This window comes from Pelophylax lessonae (assembly GCF_965119305.1).
Source record: "Pelophylax lessonae genome assembly, chromosome: 5".
Taxonomy (NCBI): Eukaryota; Metazoa; Chordata; class Amphibia; order Anura; family Ranidae; genus Pelophylax; species Pelophylax lessonae.
The window spans coordinates 172418971-172431552 of NC_138772.1; the positions used below are offsets into that span (position 1 = coordinate 172418971).

The 12582-nt window shown below is 36.8% G+C and overlaps 1 protein-coding gene across 1 annotated transcript in view; it reads left to right on the forward strand.

Annotated features, from left to right (window-relative positions):
- COL6A6 (collagen type VI alpha 6 chain) overlaps window positions 1-12582 on the forward strand; it is a 353383-nt gene that overhangs the window by 205616 nt on the left and 135185 nt on the right. Inside the window, exons 11-12 of the mRNA XM_082258062.1 lie at window positions 7638-7981; window positions 8067-8145. Coding sequence (XP_082114188.1) covers window positions 7638-7981; window positions 8067-8145 — 423 coding nt within the window. The remainder of the gene's footprint in view (window positions 1-7637; window positions 7982-8066; window positions 8146-12582) is intronic.

Sequence of the window (12582 nt, forward strand, 5' to 3'; positions counted from 1 at the left end):
TGGCATAGAGAATCGTAGAGGAGGAATAATGTTATAGAATTCTGATCTGACAAGGGTGGTTGGTGTGGTCTTGTTGGATTGGTAGAAGTATTTGACAGAGATGTATAGAGCATTATCTGATACACAAAATTACTCTAAACTTAAAAGTGACCCTACTAAATGTTTAAGAAAAATGTGGTGCATGAAGAAAGTGGGATGGAAGTTTTTACTAAGAAAGAGACATGGTTATTTTCCCCAAAGAAATGTAGCAAATTACATTTTGCCTAAATTTATGAAGAAAGTTTATTTATTTGCAAAATTGGAACTGCATATGGGTGTGTGTACTACAAAGTTAATCATTGGAGTTTGTCACAGGCCACCAAATGTTAATGAGGAGGTGGGGACTTGACTCCTTGCACGGATAGAAAGGGCTGGGACAGTGAAAATAATGGGGGATTTTAACTACCCGGAGATTGACTGGAGTAATGGCACTGCAGAAACATTTAAAGGGAAAAAATGTATAGACCTATATCAAGACAATTTTATGGTACAGTTCATAGAGGCCTGACTAGGAATGATGCTCTGCTGGACCTGGTAATCTTAAACTATGCAGAGCTTATTACTAATGTTCATATAAAAGAACATCTGGGTAGCAGTGACCATAACATGTTAACTGTAAACAGCTAGCGCATACTGGAAATATAAAAACACTTAACTTTAAGAGAGCAAGTTTTCCAAGGATGAGGACTGCTCTTCAAGACTTAGACTGGGGGGAAAAATTGGCATCGATGAACACAATACAGAAAAGGGAATTCTTCAAAACTACTGTATGCAAACTCACTGCAAAATATATTCCCATAGGCACCAAGATTTAAAAGGCTAAAAATGGCTAAAAATAAAATGTGTTTCATGGCCAAAGTTAAAAAATCTATAAATAATAAGAAATGAGCTTTTAAAAAATATAAAAATGAAGTAACACTATTATAATTTAAATGTTACAAGGAATATAACAGAATATATCAAAGGAAAATCAAGGCCACAAAAATTCAAAACAACTGACAGATTGCAAACGAGAGTAAGACAAACCCAAATAAATTATTTAAATATATTAAAAGTAGAAAGATCAGATCTGAGCATGTAGGCCCTTTAAAATTATTCTAGAGTGGGTGATTGGGGACAAAGAGAATGCAAATGTATTATGTTAGACATGTATGGTTCCTTTTTTTGAAATGTTTCATTATTTGGAAATGTGTATTATACATTTGTAAATGTATCTGAAATTTCCAAATTACAATAGTAACAAATTTAAATGAATCCGAAATAACGAAACAAAAATGTGGCCAAAATTCTAATTTGATTTGAATTCAAAGATGAATTTAAAAACAAGAATAGAATAAAACAGAATAGATATTAAAGGAATGGAATAAAAAAAATAGAATAGAGCAAAACAGACTAGAATAGAAAATAAAAGAATAGAACCAAATAAAATAGAATATAAAGAAACAGAATATAAAAGAATATAATAAAAAATAGAAAATAATAGAAAATAATATGATAGAATAGAAAATAAAATAAAATAGATTAGAGAATAAAAGAAAAGAATAGAATAGAATAGAATAGAATAGAAAAGAACTGAGTACAACAGCGCAGAATATAATTAAAACTGAATAGAAAAGAAAAAAACTATAAACAATAGTATAGAAAAGAAAAGAATAGGAAAGAATATAATTGAAAAAATAGAGTAAAACAGAACAAAAAAATAGAATAAAAGAATAGAATAGCAAAGAATAAAATATTTTAGAATAGAATAGAAAATAAAATAATGGAATAGAATAGATTAGATTAGAAAAAAACAATAGAATAAAATAAAAAGAATATAACTGTCTTCCAAAATTCACATTTTGAATAAAATTTATTTGAATTTAAATATAATAATTTAGAACAGAATCATTTAAAATAGAAAAGAATAGAAAATAAGAGATTAGAATAGAATAGAAAAAAAGTGTTTAGAATAGAATAGCATCAAAATAAAATAGAAAGAATATTATAACTGTCTTCTGAAATTCGAACTTTGAATAGAATAAATTCGAATTTGAATAGAATGGAACAGAAAATAAAACAATAGAATAGAAAAGTATAGAAAAGACAATATAATGGAATAGAGTAAAAAACAAGGACTATAACCGTCTTCTGAAATTCAAATTTCAAATAGAATAAATTTGATTTTGAGTAGAATGTTTTGAATAGAATAGAAAAAATAAAATAGCAAATAAAAGAATAGAACAGAATAGAATAAAATAGAATAGAATAGAAAAAACAATATATTAGAGTAAAGAATAAAGTAAAGTAAATAGTAAAGTGAAATAGAGAGAATATAACAGTCTTCCAAAATTTGAATTTTGAATAGAATAAATCCTAATTTGAATAGAATAGAAAAGATCAGAATAGAAAATAAAATAACAGAATCCAAAAGAAAAGAATCAAGTAAAATAGAATATAAACATCTTCTGAAATTAAAATTTTTAGTAGAATAGAAAAAAAATTTAAAAGAATGGAATAAAATAGAAAGAATATAACCTTCTTAAATTTGAATTTCGAAAATAATAAATTTGAATTTAAATACAATAGAGAACAATAGAACAAATTTGAATAGAATGGAAAAAATTAGAATAGAAAAGAATTGAACAGAAAAAAATATAGAATAGAATAAAATAGAAAGAATATAATCGCCTCCTGAAATTCAAATTTCGAATAGAATAAAAATGAATAGACTAGATTAGATAAATTCAGAAAAGCGTTTCAAGTTAAAGTCAGCGCTTACTCAAACTTGATGCCTGTATTCTTAGATGTGCCTGTTTTAATTATCAATCATGTGGGTTGCTAAATGTTGTACCTTCATTAAATGTAACCATATTGCTACACTTAGAGGCGCCTCTCTTCTCTTTTAAACTCAGTTGTGACATGACGCTACTTGTATATCAAGACATTTCTTGTTTATCAAGTCAAAATTTATAAAAAAAAAAAAACCTTGCTTATCTTGCAAAACGCTTTTAGACCAAGTTGCTCTCAACCTAAGGTTTTATTGCATACATTGTATACATATAAACTCCACATATGAATAACCCAATATGAGTATGCACAAACAGTAGTGAATTCAGTGAGTTCATACAGGTATAGGAAGTACTTTTCAACTCTTCAAGCATGATATATATACCAGCCACCTTTTTCTAGATAGAAAAAGTCCTTGCGTTCATAGTTAATCAATGCAGTGCACTTCCATCTCTGTGCAAACACTCCATGCTCTCAAAACTCTCAAAATATTTGTAACGCATACAAGCCTTTTGGTTAAGCTTGCTGGACATTCAGGACACTCCAAAAATCTCCACTTCATGCAGATTGATATGCAGGGGGATATGGTACTAGTCCTTTTAAGACGCCAATAAATCCATCCAGCAACATGTTGGGATAAAGCATAAAGTGCCTCCTAAAGTGTGAAATTGTAAATGACAATACTTTATTCCATTAAAAAGACTCTTACATTCAGTAAATAGAAACAGTGCATAAAAACATTGGTATACTCAGCATGAGACAATGTCACATATCACTTCTGGTCAGGGGGGCCCCTACGCGTTGTGTCATGTCAGGTGACTTTATCAACCCCCCCCCACCAGCTGCGTAAATAGTGAGTCATAAAAACTAGCTGTTGACTATTTAAATAGCAAAATCCATCATTGTTTCTCAGCTTTGAGTGTTTGTGGGTTTCATTTAGCTGTACACAACAACAAACTCCCATGTTTCCAGTCCTGAGATAAGTAAATGTTCATATGACCCTTGTGGTATTGGGTTTATCTGAAGCTCGGGTATTTTTTTTATTAACCACTTTCGTACTGCTGGACGTCATATGACATCCTGGGCTTTAAGTGGGGATATCTGAATGATGCCTGGAGCTGCAGGCATCATTCAGATATCATTTTTTTCAGCCGGTGATTCCCTTCACCATAATAACAATCATAGTGGCTGTTCAGCAGCTTGATCATTCTTACAGGCGGCGGGAGGGGACATCCCTCCTGTGCTTCTACCGGCTCGCCCGTGCGATCAGCGAGCCAGAGAAGGAACGGGCTGCCGGCGGAAGTACGCTATAGAGACTACGAGAACCAGATGGTCTACGGCAGTCCCTATGACTCTCAGAGGCCCGGGCGCAACGTGATGATGTCACGCCCCGGCCTGGCAGTTTTCAATACTGCACTGATCTCGGCTGAATAGCTGAGATCGCTTTTTTTATTTTTTTATTTCAGGCTTTCTAGCCTGTAGGAGATATCTGAGGTCTTATTGACCCCAGATCTCCCCATAAAGAGGACCTGTCATTCACTATTCCTATTACAAGGGATGTTTACATTACTTGTAATAGGAATAAAAGTGATAAAAAAAAAATGAAAGGAAAGTATAAAAAAAATAAAATAAAAAAATAAACAATAAAAATAAAAATGTAAAGTGCCCCCATCCCCGCATGCTCGCACGCAGAAGCGAACGAATGTTTTTGTCGCGGCCACATATGTAAACGGTATTCAATCCATACATGTGAGGTATCACTGCGAACGTTAGCACAAGAGAAACAATTTTAGCCCAAGACCTCCACTGTAACTCTAAACTGGTAACCTGTAAAAATGTTTAAAGCGTCGGCTATAGAGATTTTTAAGTACCGAAGTTTGGCTTCATTCTACGAGTGTGCGCAAATTTAAAGCATGACATGTTAGGTATCTATTTACTCGGCGTAACATAATCTTTTACATTATACAAAAAAATTTGGCTAACTTTTGTGTTTTTTTTTAATTCATAAAATATTTTTTTTCCCCAAAAAACGCCTTTTGAAAAATTTCTGCGCAAATACCGTGTGACATAAAAAGTTGCAATGACCGCCATTTTGTTCCCTAGGGTCTCTGCTAACAAAATATATATATATATATATATATATATATATATATATATATATATATATATATATAATGTTTGGTTGTTCTGAGTAATTTTCTAGCAAAAAAATTATGATTTTTACATGTAGGAGCAGAGTGCCAGAAATCGCCCGGTATGAAAGTGGTTAAGAAATCATATTATTGATAATTTAATGTCAGAAAAACCCTAACACAGAAACATTCACAGCAGAAAGCTTAAATTTCTAGGGTGGTGCCTAATACGGACCTAGTGTGCTTCTTTATTAGCATTGCACCAAGTCAGAAAGTGTACCACTTCAGGTACTCCTATCACATTGCAGGATTTTTCCCCTATAATCATATAAATGGCAATATTACGATACATGATGCCACAGAATCACTATACATAAATTGACTAATTGTTACAATCATATAGCTTGATCAACAAGCAGTTAAAATTAAAGAATACAGAATGTTATAGAGCATAACACATCCTATACTGAAGCATATTAGACCAAAGCTTATAAAGCACAATGATGCAAGTAAAAAAATACAGACAATGCTAAATTGTAGAGGTCCCATACCTTTACTTCTCAGCTCGGCCTGCATTTTTGCATCATCATACTTTTACATGCACTAATTTAAAATATCTTAGTACAGGGTTGATTGTACTCTGTGGATTGATTGTCTTCACTTATTACTCAACTGTAACTGCATATTGCTCAAGCGCTATGATCGTAACAATTGCTTCATTGATGAATACTGATACTTTGGCATCTAGTATTGTACATTTTATACTACCTGCAAATATAATGCTTGATAAATACATTTGTAGGAATGCATTATCACTGTTGACATGTCTATAGCTATAAATAGGCTTTGGGGAGACAACCTTGAATTAGATCTAAATATAGATAGTTTTTCTGTTGTTTTCATTTCAATATGATGTTCGATAAACATATATTTATTGTATTCCTACCTAGTTTTAAAAGTAAGACTCCTATTAGATGCTGAAAGGTGACTGGAGGTTATTCAGGGGCTGGGGAGACCACACTTTATAGTTACATAGTTACATAGTTAGTCAGGTTGAAAGAAGACACAAGTCCATCTGGCTCAACCAATAAAAAACAAAAAACAGTAAATAAAACCCAACCATACAATCCCATACACACAATCCTATACCCGCAGTTTATCCAGAGGAAGGCAAAAAAAAACCCCAGCAAAGCATGATCCAATTTGCTACAGCAGGGGAAAAATAATTCCTTCCTGATCCCCCGAGAGGGGGATCCAATCGGATATTGCTTGGATCAATTTTACCTATAAATATTAGTACCCATTTATATTATGTACACCTAGGAAAGAATCCAGGCCTTTTTTAAAGCAATCTAGTGAGCTGGCCAGAACCACCCCTGGAGGGAGTCTATTCCATATTTTCACAGCTTTTACGGTGAAGAAACCTTTGCGTATTTGGAGACGAAATCTGCTTTTCTCTAGACATAAAGAGTGCCCCCTTGTCCTCTGTGTTGACCTTAAATTGAATAACTCAACACAAAGTTCACTATATGGACCCCTTATGTATTTATACATGTTGATCATATTCCCCCCCCCCCCTTAATCTCCTCTTCTAAAGAGAGAATAAATTCCATTCCTCTAATCTTTCCTCACAGCTGAGCTCCTCCATAACTCTTATCAACTTCCTGTTTGTGGATCCAGGTTGGCTAGTTTACTAAAGGCAAATAGACTGTGCACTTTGCAAATAAAGTTGAACTCTACAAGAGAATTTGCTTTAGAGCTTAGTAAATGAGGGGAAGCTCTGCTGACTTCCACCATCCAATCATGTGCAAGCAAGAATCCTTTTCTTTTTTAATTTTCCTTACATGTGACTAGGTATTATTTGTAACGAGAAGCTTCACCTCATTTACTAAGCTTTGAAGTAAATTCTCTTGCAGAGTGCAACTGCACTTGCAAAGTGCACCATCTATTTGCCTATAGCAAAAAAAAAACTGTGCTTCTTGTGCTTTGTAACACTTTACCAGTTCCCTAGTAAGTTACCTAGCTTGAAGCAAACCAACTAGAATCACTGTGTGTTCTGGATAACAAAAATCAACTCATTTATCTCTGTTTGTTGGGATTTTTAAATAGAGTAACTAAAAGTCAAACAATGTAAATCAGTATCATACCCCGGGCCGTCTTTAATATTGATTGGACCCTGGGCAAATATTTTCTTGGGCCCTCCCGAATCCACTTATCAACTATTTGCAGGCAGTGCGGGCTCAAGGGGCAGCTGCTTTGGGCCCCACAACAATTTCTGGACCCAGGGCAGCTGCCCCTTTTGCCCTATGTTAAATATGGCCCTGACCATACCATATATATTTATGTGTATAAGCCATATATGATCTCCAGGGTGGCACACCGAAAGTCCCTTTTTTCTGAAACTCTACATTTACTGGGATGGTGCCCTAGGACATCTTATTTGGAGTAATTCTTAAAATCCACCTTTCTCTTTGGAGCATTTTATTGTAAATTATTACATTTTATTAAGGTCATTGTAGACCATAGCAATTAAATAAAGGAGCATACAATAGGTTTAAATAGCAGATAAAATAAACATTTCTCTTCTTTGGGTTTCTTGCATTTTAGCAAAACACTTACCAACAAAGATTAAGATACAAAAAAAGAACATCTTAGCATTTTAAAATACTTTTTAATATTTCTTTCTTTTCTTCACAGATTGTTCAGTTGATGTTGTGGTGACTTTTGACATTTCAGTCTATCAAAATGGTGCAAAATTATTCCATGGTCAAAGTCATTTGGAAGCCCAACTTAATAAAATCCTTAAAAACATAATGGATGTGAAAGCTGCCACATGCGGCCAAGGTGCAAAGCCTCAAATCAGTGTAGCTTTTTATGTGCCAAATGCAGAAAAAAACATTTCACCTCTCTTTCAAATCTACAGCCCAAATATTGCTCGGAACTTGAGGAAAATCAATGTTACCGGTCCTTCATATCTCAAGTCACCTGTTATAGAGTCAATGTGGAATATTTTTAAAAATAAAGATGCAGGGAAAGCCAAAGTATGTATGATTCAGTTATTATTGCGCAATTGAAATACCCAGATGCTTAATCTAAATATTTCAGTTTTCTCTTTATATCATGTAGATGTTGCTTGTCTTTACTGATGGCTTAGATGAAAATGTGGAAGTTCTTGAAGAAACAGTAGAAACCTTCAAAAAGAAAGGTAAAATTCCACACACTAGAAAAACAGAAATACTTGACTATTAGTGTTCTGCATCCAATCAAATATGCAATGACATACCTCATTAGACCCAGTCTGTGCAGAAAGTATGGCCATTTGCTGTAAAGCGAAATCCACAGGCAGCTGAACTCTTCAATAAGACACGTATACTGAATTCAACACACCTTTATTTCAGATAAGTGCAATACAGAATAAGTTTTCCAGTATTTTGAAGTGTTTTTTTCTAAGCCCTGTGTGGGTGAAGAACTAAATCTATCTAAAGAAACAAGGAGGGTCTAACAAGGACTGTACAAATGATCTCTAGACAGGACGGAGGGCAATATACCAATGAAACAAACAGACAAGCTGCTGTACACTTGGCTACACTTGGCCATTCGATGTCAGTTAATAGCACATCAATAACACAATGCAACACATGGCAAGAACAGTAAAGCACATGATCAGAGAAACATAAAAATTAAACAGTAAGTTATGTGATTTGATTTTAGACAGAAATATATAAATGACACACAGCCGATTTAATTTATTTACAAACCAAAGAGAAATGACATTGATATGGTATAAATCTACCTATCTTGTTTTCTTGATTACTTCATGTAAAGTAAAGTAAATAGCACAGCAGAGAAGCTTTATAGTCCTAAAGTGTATGTACTGTATAGCCAAAATCTCTCTTTAAATTTGGATAGAGATAGGGAAGGGTTACAACTTCTGTCAGTTTATATGTTGCTGTCTGTGTCCTGTTGGAAAGATTTCCTTTCACTTTTTGTCACAGAAACACAACAGGAATTGAGAAAAAAAAGTTTACAAAGAAGAGGACTTCCCTTTTAGACATTTGTTAGCAGAAATGTTTTCCCTAATGAAAAATATTTCCCCTCACCCATTGCCTATACAAAGTTGTCCAATGCCCAGGGCAAAGATGCCAAATACCCCCCCCCCCTCTTAATGCAGCAGGGGGCAGGGCTAAAATATGTAATAGTTGAGACATGTGCCGAAGCACTTGCATTGGTTGCGGCACACCAGAAAACTGAACATTTTGATAGCAGTGCACTGCACATACTGCCCTACAGTAAAATATTGAACAGTGGAGAATGAACAAATGCCCCTGCATTGTTTGCGAGCAAAAAAAATTGCTCGGGTATTGGTAGTGTAACTAGAAGGAAAAAAATGCCCCTGTGCCCATGTTATTACTGGAAGTAAAAATGCCCTGCACTAAAATTTCAGTTGAAGGAAAAATACCTCTCTGTTGGTGATGTCACTGGAGGAAGAAAGTGCTCCTTCATTGGAGGTGTCACTGGAATTAAAAAAAAAAAAGGCAATTGTCTAAATAGTGCAGCGCTAATACTTAGTTTAGTAATAAATAATTCTATCTTTTTATTATTACACTGTGCATCAAAATACAGCAATTCTTAATATGTTTTTATGTTTTTTATGTTTTAAGAATTGTTGTATTTTGATGCACAGTGTGATAAAAAAGATAGAATCGCTTATCACTAAACTAAGGATTAGTGCTGCGCTATTTAGACAATTGGTATTAACCCCTTGGCACCGACTGCCCCTACCCTTTAAGGGGTTTGTTATGCTGGGAGGCGGGGCCCATGGCTACATGACTGCTGTGATTGGCTGTCACATGATCAGAAAAGTCCCAGTCACAACTTTCCACAAGCCACCAGGAGTGCGCAAAGCTTGCGCTCTCGGCAAAGCACTGTTGGCGCTATTACATGCAAATATGCAGCCGCTTAGCACCAACTCCTGGCTGCCGACAGGCCGCAAATTTGTGTGCACTCTGTGCCAAGTGGTTAATAAACACATTATAAAGGAGAAAAAACACCACTGTATCCAAATCTGAACTCTGGCAAACATATATTTAAGCCCCTTGATTGGCTTTTAAATGAGCATCCACACTGATAATCATCTTACTTTCTGCTATTTTCTGCAAGCCCCCAGTGTTTACAGCATTGTGCAATATAGTAGGGCCTGACTGGCTCACATTTATTATCCTTCTTCTCCCAGTGATTTTTTTGTTGAAGACATATAATAATTAAATTGTGTATTTTACATCTATTTTACCCCCTACACCAAGGGTCTTGAAACTATGGCCCTCCAGCTGTTCAGGAACTTCAATTCCCATCATGCTTAGTCGCATCTGTGAATGTCAGAGTTGTACAATGCCTTATGGGATGTGTAGTTCTGCAACAGCTGGAGGGCCGTAGTTTGAGGATCCCTGCTCTACACAGTAGTTTTCTCATCAGATATTCTCTCCACTTTTACATCTTACCTAGTTCAGCTCAGTTCATATTTTGACCTTAACTCAGCGCCCTCCTGTATATGAATGCAGCTTTTTCTTCTTCCCTCCTCTTGTCATGGTATATCTCACATGACAAGGGTAGACAGGAAGAAGGGCAGTCTATCTCTATGAACCAGTAGGTGCCCGTACTCAGAAGGAGGTCTGTTCTCAGCTGGAACCCTCTCTCCTTGCTCATTTACACCCTATTACACTGCTATTGGAGGAAGGGGGGAGCAGAATTCTCCCTTCAGCAGCTATCGCGGCTGTCTCATCACAACTATTGTACACTTCTGACAACAGCTCTCTTTACATTATCGAGTAACATTATCAATGAAATATACCCCCTGTTATACACCGATGATCAGTGGAAAGGTCCTTCTTATGTTTTTGTAGACAATGGAATTACAGTCATGTTATACATTAGTAGCTAGTGCAAACAATCACTTGCCATTCATTGGTGGTCAGTGCAAACATAGCAAAAATATACTTTGGAAACCACTGAAGCAGTGGTTACACAAAAAAATGCCCCAGTATTGCTAAACAGCAGCAATAAAAATAATTGCCATGATGTCAGTAGTAAGCAGTGGGGAAAAGTGCCATGGTAATAATGGTCAGTAGGAGGAGCTTTGGTGTTGTTGGAGAGCAGAAAGAAGAATGCACCATTGTTGGCAGTTGGTGGGGGTGAGAACGACCTGGTGTTTGGTGGTCAGGAGAAGAAAGAATGCTCTGGCATGAGTGGTCAGTAGGAGAGAAAAAATGCCCTGACGTTGGTATCAATGGGTGGAAATGTAGGGGGCTTTGAAGTGCACTAAAGGTTGGGACTGGAGGGATTTGCGGTGGACTGGAAGACATTGGATAGGGCTGAAATGGTCTGGTTGGGGCTGGGTGTCATTGTGGGGGGATTAGGGTTCTGGAGGGGGATAGGGGACTTTGTAACAAACTGGGTGGTTCTGTGGGGATGAGAGTTTTGGAGAGGGCTGTGGGAACTGTGGAAAATGGGTTGGGGGGCATTGCAGGCCACTATGGAAGGTTGGAGGGCATGATGGGAGCTTGGGGGCAACTGTGGCAAGTTTGAGGTCACTATGGGCGCTAAAAGGTACTTTTGAAGGTATGGGGCACTATGGAAAGTTTGTAAAAAGTAAGGGGAGCTGTGGGTAACTATGGGGGGTTAGTGGCACTATGGGAGCTCAGGACCCTGTGGGCACTGTGTGAAGTTTGGGGGCCATATGGTAGCTAGGGGGCAATGAGGAAGGATTTTGGGACACTATGCGAGCTGGAAGGCACCGTGGGAGGTTTGGGAAATTATGGAAAGGGGCGCTGGCGGAGGTTCCAGGCACTATGGAGCAAATATTCCACCTCCCATTACCCATTTCAGACCTGCTATAAGTATGGGTGCCCACTAGGAGTTGAGACTTCTCCTTATCCTTGGTAATGTAATGGATTAAATTATCAGGGAAGAGGAATAATGGGAGATTGATGGCAGGTCTAATGCTGCTCAGGTATTTTTCTACTGCAGCAGGGTGCCGCTCAATGCCAAGCCCCCCCCCCCTCCCCAAAGGACACTTTGGGAGAGAGACACAGCTGTAGGCTGGAGTGTATGCATGTCAGCTGTCTCTCTCCTCTCAACTCCCAGCTGCACTGATGGCTGTGTCAATAGTGAGTTGTAAATTGTGGTGATTTCAAAGAAGTGTTTTAGTTGCTCCTTAGAATGTAAAGTGTTGGAGCTAGTAACGACAACAGATCTGCCATCAAGGTCTGTGCCTCACCTCTGAGGGACCAGAACCATTAGAGATACATTTAGAGGATATGTTGCTGTTCTGTTCCCCCACATCAGGAAGAGGGGACAGACCTGCATTCGAGCATGCTGGAGCTGCCTTCATAGACTGAGTTGAGAGAGAGTTTCTGCATCTTGAGGATCCAGGCTAAGGGACTGCAGCCTGTGTAAAGATCCAGGGCCAGATTACTGGGAACTGTTGATCCTCAAGCTATCTGCCGGGAAGTGGTGAGCTGAACTACATTTCCTAAACGAAAAAGACATAAAAGACTGAGTGGCCGAGGAGGTGTTCTCAAGCCAGACTAAATTGGTCGGCGAGAATCAAATTGAACACGTACCACACGGTCAAGTAGGACCGGGA